This window comes from Myotis davidii, unplaced genomic scaffold, assembly GCF_000327345.1.
Source record: "Myotis davidii unplaced genomic scaffold, ASM32734v1 scaffold251, whole genome shotgun sequence".
Classification (NCBI taxonomy): domain Eukaryota; kingdom Metazoa; phylum Chordata; class Mammalia; order Chiroptera; family Vespertilionidae; genus Myotis; species Myotis davidii.
This window is the reverse complement of record NW_006282378.1, coordinates 457,327-464,290: the sequence shown is the minus strand read 5'-3', so window position 1 is coordinate 464,290 and position 6,964 is coordinate 457,327. Positions and strand designations below refer to the sequence as shown.

The 6,964-nt window shown below is 46.5% G+C and overlaps 1 protein-coding gene across 1 annotated transcript in view; it reads left to right on the top strand.

Annotated features, from left to right (window-relative positions):
- Nucleotides 1-6,964, top strand: part of ATP1A4 (ATPase, Na+/K+ transporting, alpha 4 polypeptide) — a 36,575-nt gene extending 29,611 nt beyond the window's left edge. The window contains exons 18-22 of the mRNA XM_006752838.2: nucleotides 358-503; nucleotides 4,134-4,264; nucleotides 4,380-4,481; nucleotides 6,543-6,634; nucleotides 6,923-6,964. Of these exons, the coding sequence (XP_006752901.1) occupies nucleotides 358-503; nucleotides 4,134-4,264; nucleotides 4,380-4,481; nucleotides 6,543-6,634; nucleotides 6,923-6,951 (500 nt within the window). The 3' untranslated portion in view covers nucleotides 6,952-6,964. The remainder of the gene's footprint in view (nucleotides 1-357; nucleotides 504-4,133; nucleotides 4,265-4,379; nucleotides 4,482-6,542; nucleotides 6,635-6,922) is intronic.

Here is a 6,964-nt window from a genome sequence, read left to right as displayed (position 1 = left end):
GAGGGGAGGGGAGGGGAGAACTTTGTGAGTGTTCTAATGTCAGAGAAAATGGAGAGGGAGGAGTCCAGCCCTTACTCATTGGGGAGAGGGAAGAAATTTTCTCGAAGGTCCTTTCAGATTTTAAGATTACATGATTGAAAGATGACTGGGTGAGACATTAGAAATACACATCGGGCCTTGGAGGCCAGTCCAACAGAAATGATGGGATCAGATCATTGCTGGAAGCATCCTCAGCGTTACAGCTCCACACACACCAACCCAGCCAGAAGCAAGTCCCAGCCACCACCCTGTGTAAGGTCTGTCTTTTGAAGTCTCCCTGAGCCAGGTTCCCCTGTTCTGTGATTCTACCACTCACAGGGATGATTCAGGCTGTGGCTGGATTCTTTACGTACTTTGTGATTCTGGCTGAAAATGGTTTTAAGCCTATTGATCTGCTGGGCATCCGCATCAACTGGGAAAATCGATACTTCAATGATCTGGAGGACAGCTATGGACAGCAGTGGGTGAGTAAGAGGGGTAGGGTAGTAGATAGTGACTAGTAAAAGTGAAGAAGTGACAGGGCCCCTGGCTGGTGTGGCTCAGTTGGTTGAGCATTCTCCCATGCACCAAAAGATTGCCCGTTCAATTCCCAGTCAGGGCACATGCCCATGCATACAGGAGGCAGGTGATTGAAGTTTTGATGTCCCACTCTCACATCAATGTCTCTCTCTCTCTCCATCTCCCTTCCTCTCTCTCTAAAAATCGATAAAAACTCTTTTTTAAAAAGAGAAGTGATAGGGAAGAGTGGGTTTATCAAATTTTTGAGGAGTGGGAAAATGGAGGAAGTAGATAGAGTTGATGCCTTATCTCTAGTCCTAGATGAGTATTGTAACTTTCAACCTCATTCTCTAATCATGTCAGCAAATATTCTTCTCTTTTTTACATGACTTCACTTGTGTTCATTCCTACTGTCTGTTGTCTGTCATTACCTTCCAGTATCTTTTGGCTTCCTGGAAGTCTTCTTTGCCTTGTCAACTTTTGAGGTCTGATTTCTGTTTTTCTATCTTCTAAGCATCATTACCCAGTAATGAGTGCTGGGTCCTCTGTCTCCTGTTACGCTCTCTCCCTCGATGGGAGCTCAAATAATATAATTTCAAATCCTAAAACCCATTTTTTTTGTATATCCCTTCTTTGCCATTCTAAATTTTTTTTAGAGAGAGGAAGGGAAAAAGAGAGAGAGGGAGGGAGAGGGAGAGAGAGAAAAAAACATCAATTTGGTGTTCCACTTATTTATGCATTCATTGGTGGATTCTTGCTTGTACTCTGACTGGGAGTCGAACCCACAACCTTGGCAGATCAGTTTGACGCTCTAAGCAACTGAGCTCTCTGGCAGGACTCATTCTAAACTTTTTAAACTTATAGGATTCCTCTCTGTAGTAGTCTTTTCTAACACTCAAGATGAATGAGACCCAAACTGAAGCCCTAAACCAACACTATGTGTTTAAGAATTTTAGTAAGCATGATTTTTTTTATCTGTGAATATTTCTGTCCCAAGTTCTAAGACAGTGGGAGATGTGACACCAGTTATTGCTAGAACCTTGGCACCATAGAGAAAACACAGGCTACTATCATCATCTATAAATGAGGACACTGAGTTGGGAAAGACTTAGTGACTTGCTCAAAGTCCTACTGTGAATCCTAGAAGAGTTGGACTAGAATTCTGGATTGATTCCTGCCCAATACTTTCCTACTTCACCATAGTACCTCCAACCAAGTGAATTGCAAGTTTCTCAAAAGTATATTAAAATCTGGGGTGTTGCCCTACCTGGTTTGGTTCAGTGGCTAGAGTGTCAGCCTGCAAACTGAAAGGTCCCAGTTTCGATTCTGGTCAAGGGCACATGCCCAGGTTGTGGGCTTGTTCCCATCATGGGGCATGCAGGAGGCAGCCGATCAATTATTCTCTCTCATCATTGATGTTTCTATCTCTCTCTCCCTCTGCCTTCCTCTCTGAAATCAATAAAAATATATTTTTTTAAAATCTGGGGTGTTGAAAAGATTCCCCTCACACACAGTGAGCCTCATGAGGTCATCAGATATCAGTGTTTCCAGCTGCCAACACTGCTCCAGAGTCAATGATGCCCTGAGTCCCCATTGTCCATATCACCTCAATCCCCAGTTCAAGCCCTTGTTAGTTTTATGTCTTTTTAAAAATATATTTTTTTATTGATTTCAGAGAGAAAAGGAAAGGAAGAGAGAGAGAAACATCAGTAGTGAGAGAGAATCATTGATCAGCTGCCTCTTGTACACCCCCTACTGGGGATTGAGCCCGCAATCAGAGCATGTGCCCTGACCAGGAATGGAACCTTCTGGTTCATAGGTTGAAGCTCAACCACTGAGTCACACCGACTGGGCAAGTTTGTTTGTTTTTTTTAAATATATTTTATTGATTTTTTACAGAGAGGAAGGGGAGAGATAGAGAGTTAGAAACATCGATGAGAGAGAAACATCGATCAGCCGCCCCCTGCACATCTCCCACTGGGGATGTGCCCGCAACCCAGGTACATGCCCTTGACCGGAATCGAACCTGGGACCTTTCAGTCCGCAGGACGACGCTCCATCCACTGAGCCAAACCGGTTTCGGCGACTGGGCAAGTTTTATATTTTGATACCATCTCCCTGTTGCCAAGATGCAGCTTGACATGTATTCATTTATAATAAAAGTAATTAAAATTATTTTAAAATAACATCAAATCACATCAAAAATCTCCTGAGGGAATGCAGAATGGTTTGAGAATAATCATCCTGAGGCATATGCTCCATAGAGGCAGGGTCTCCGGTATGTCTCTTCCCAGCTGTGACTTCGAGATAATTGAGTACAGAGCTCCGCACCCTGGAAGTACTCCACATATTACTAGAAGCAAGGATAGCTCCTTAGCTTCTAAATATCTCTCACCAGTCATTCCATTGACTACCACTGATTCACTCATTTAGCAAATATTTCTTGAGCATCTTCTATGTACCAGTTACTGTTTTGGCCCTGGAGATATGGTAGTGAACAAAAATGACCAAGTTATTGGTCTTGTGGAGCATATATTCCAGTTAGGGGCTGAGGAGGAAACAGATAATAAGCAAATATAGGACATATTGGGTCAGATGGGGTTGAAATTGAGATATTAGAGTCAGTGAGATGGAAAGGGAAAGATAATGGTCAAAGAGAAAGGAATGCTTGGCATTGGAACTACAAAGAGATTGTAGCTATTGAGAGCACCCTGGAGTTTCACCTGGGAAACAAGCCCAGGTGGGGAGTGCGAAAACCTTCACGGGATGACGGAGGGCGCGGTGCTCAGCAGCCCAGTGCAGTGAAGGAGGGCGGTGGTGAGATCTGATGCACACAAGGAGCCCATCGATCTTTCCAAGTTCAATACTTGGCTCTAATTTTCAGCCTTTGTTTGCTAATCGCTTAAGGCTCTATTGCTCCCTCCAAGTACAACTTTGACCACATTCCATGATCTCTAGTATCTCAGTATTGTTCAGTCCTATGTAGCTTCAACTTCTTTATTCCATCTACAAGAATTATAAACATGCTCTTTCCAGTCTCATTCAGATGCACCTCTTCTGTGTTCCCATAGCCCTGGGTGATGGCTCTCTTACAACTTACCTATTGTACTCACATAACACATCTCCTTCCCCACTAGACTGTAAGTTCCTTACATGGAAAGTGTGAATGAAGGAATGAAGGAATGGAAGGATGCTGTCTCCCATCTGGTGCCACCCTCAGACGTTCTCTCTCCCATCTTCAGATTCCCCTCTGGCCCAACCTTCCTTACTGGCCTCTTCGACTCTGTTTTTCTCTTGAAGCCCATCTTCTTCTCCTACTCCACCCTCCTTATTAACTTAGCCCCGAGCCAAACTATGAGCCAGCCACTGAACTAAGCATGGGAGAGGGACACAAAGATAAGACATGACTTAGGACTCTCTCGGGCCATGAAAACAACTTGTCCCATGGCATGAGAAGTGCTAGGCGAGAGAGGAGCGAAGTGTTGTTGGGAATCTAAGGACATAACTTGGTCTTGGGGTCTGGGGGGGCGGGCGGCAGAGGGAAGACGCCTTTGGGGTTGTCTGAATCCCTTCTGGCACTGCCCACCTCCCCGCAGACCTACGAGCAGCGGAAGGTGGTGGAGTTCACCTGCCAGACGGCCTTCTTTGTCAGCATCGTCATCGTGCAGTGGGCCGACCTCATCATCTGCAAGACCCGCCGCCTCTCAGTCTTCCAGCAGGGCATGAAGTGAGCGCCCCCGAGGGACCCAGTGCGCCCCCAAACCTGCACACAGTGCCGCACGTTGTCCCTTCCCCTCCCTTCCTCCCTGACTCCAGCCTACAATGAAGCACTTTTTCCCCAGAAACAAGATCCTATTGTTTGGCATCCTGGAGGAGACATTCCTGGCTGCCTTTCTGTCCTATACTCCAGGCATGGACGTGGCCCTGCGAATGTACCCCCTCAAGTGAGTAAGAAAGGGATGCGAGTAGGGGGATCTCAGTGCCCAGGGAATATGTGCCTGAGCAGGGAAGGCCCAGCTGGGGCCACCTGGGAAAATGGGGTACACTCAATGTTGTAAAAAGAATTGTCTGTACTCTGACAAATGCTTCTTATTTAGAGAGAGATTGGGGACTGTGGCCAGTCATCACAACCCCCTAGACATGCAAATTGGCGGACTTACCACAATGGCCCGAGTGACTTTTTTTTTTTATGATGATATCTGGTTAGTTGTTCAAGGATACCTATGCTCAGGGCTGAAGCAATCATAAAATTAACCCAATATGCACAGCTAATTCTGTCGTATGTATGCAAATATGTTTTAACATGCCTCTATGTGAATTGGCAGACTGAAAGTCTTACTTGGTCCCTTGTTTGGTTCATGCCTGTGTTTTTGTTTTTCACATTAGTATATGCTTGTGAAAAAATTCTATTTTAAAAACTTTACAGAGGAAAAAACAAAACTCCCATTCCACTCCGCCCCCACTCACCTCCCCTCCTGCATAGAAGCAACTCTGTTAATGATTTTGTGTGCATTCTTCCAACTCATTTTCTCTGCACTTACATACTTTGCTCACCTTTCTGTCCCTTGCAGTGTTTTACACAGTGCTTTGTATACTGTAGGTGCTCAGTTAATGTTTAATAACAGAGATTGCCATGGTTCTTAGATACTGACAATCCCAGGTTTGAATTTCTTTCTTTTTTAAAATTTTATAATTATAGTTGGCATACAATATTCTATATTGGTTTCAGGTGTACAACTTCGTGATTCAACATTTATATACCTTACAAAAGTAATCATCAGAGTAAGTCTAGTAACCATCTGTCACTGTGCACAGTTACCCAGGTTTGAATTTCAACTCTACAGTGTATTATCCTGGTGCCTTGGACAACTTCTTAGCCATTGTAAACCCCAGCTTCATCTGCAAAGTCTCACTAGTACAAACCAGGCAGACTGTTGTGAGGATTAAATGCAGAAATGCATATAATGCACCGAGCCCAGGGCTTGGGTCAGAGTTGGTGCTTGGTTAAAAGTAACTCTGTTATTGTTGCTATTGATGCCAAAGTATAAGTAACAGGAAGTGCAGCTGGACATTGCCTGTTCTCCCAAACACTCTGCATGTACCTGGACCACAAGACTCATCACCTAATATTGAGATTATTTATTTTCTGTGTTTCTTTATCCTCTTTTCCTTGTTTGCCTGAGCTCCTTGAGATCAAAGACCACACGTCATCATTTTTATCTTCCCAGAACCTAACACAAACACAGAGACAACATATGACGATTGTTGTTGAATGAATGGGTGGCAGTATGTCCATCACTGTTTATATATGTGTGTGTGTGTGTGTGTGTGTGTGTGTGTGTGTGTGTGTGTAAATTACCTTGGCCTAGGCCTGTGCTGTCCATGGTCATCTGCCTCTTCACCAGTCCCACCCAGAGGAACGCAGAGGCTAGCACACTAAGCTGGGCCCTGTGACACACTGATGACTGGTTTCTTGTCTCTGCGGCATCACAGATCCCAGAGTGGTTCCTACACACACACACACACACACACACACACACACTCTTCCCTCAGCTTCTCTCTTAACCATGACTTGTCTGCTCTTCTTCCCTGAAATCAACCTTTTGGGTTGCATGTCCCTTGCCTCCCTCATGCTGATTGTTCTCAAAATGCAGGTTTTGTGCTGTCTGCATCAGAATCACCCGGAGCGCCCTGACGATGCTAATTCCTTGGCCCCACTCCAGACCCAGGGAAGCGGGACAGGGGTACCAGGGGCAGAGGCCTGCAGGTCCACCTGCTTAGGAAGGTCCTGCCGCGGTTGCCTGCAGCCCAACACGCCGAGCCGCAGTTTGCCGACCACTGGCTAGACCCCTGATGTGGCATTTATCTCTCCGCTCTCATCCCCAGACTCTGACCTCCTCAGGTGGGGACCAGCCCTCCACCCAATGCCCGTGCGCTGTTCTCCGCGGCTGCCCTTCTCTGGCCCCTCTGTCTCCAGCCACACTGACCACCTCTTGTCCCTACAGGGTACTCTGGTGGTTCTGTGCCACTCCCTACAGCCTTCTGATCTTCGTCTATGACGAAATGAGGAAACTCACCATTCGTACTCATCCTGGAGGTAGGCTCCCAGCACCCCCCTCTGACTGAGTGGTCGCAGCCCGAACTAGCTCTCCCATCCCCCCTGGTTCCGTCAGACCCATTGCCCTTCTCCCCTCCTCACTGCCTGGGCTGTGCATGGACCCCGGTCCTTCAGTCCTCGATTCCACCATCCTGCTCCTTCCCACCCTCGGCGCCCTGCGGTCCACCCTCAGGCCTCCCACCGGGTCCTCGCTCACCCTTCTGCTCACCTCTCCTGGCTGCCTCCCATTGCCTTTCCCGGGTCAATCCGGTCTCTTCTCTCCCGCAGGCTGGGTGGAAAGGGAGACCTACTACTAAACTCAGAAGAGGA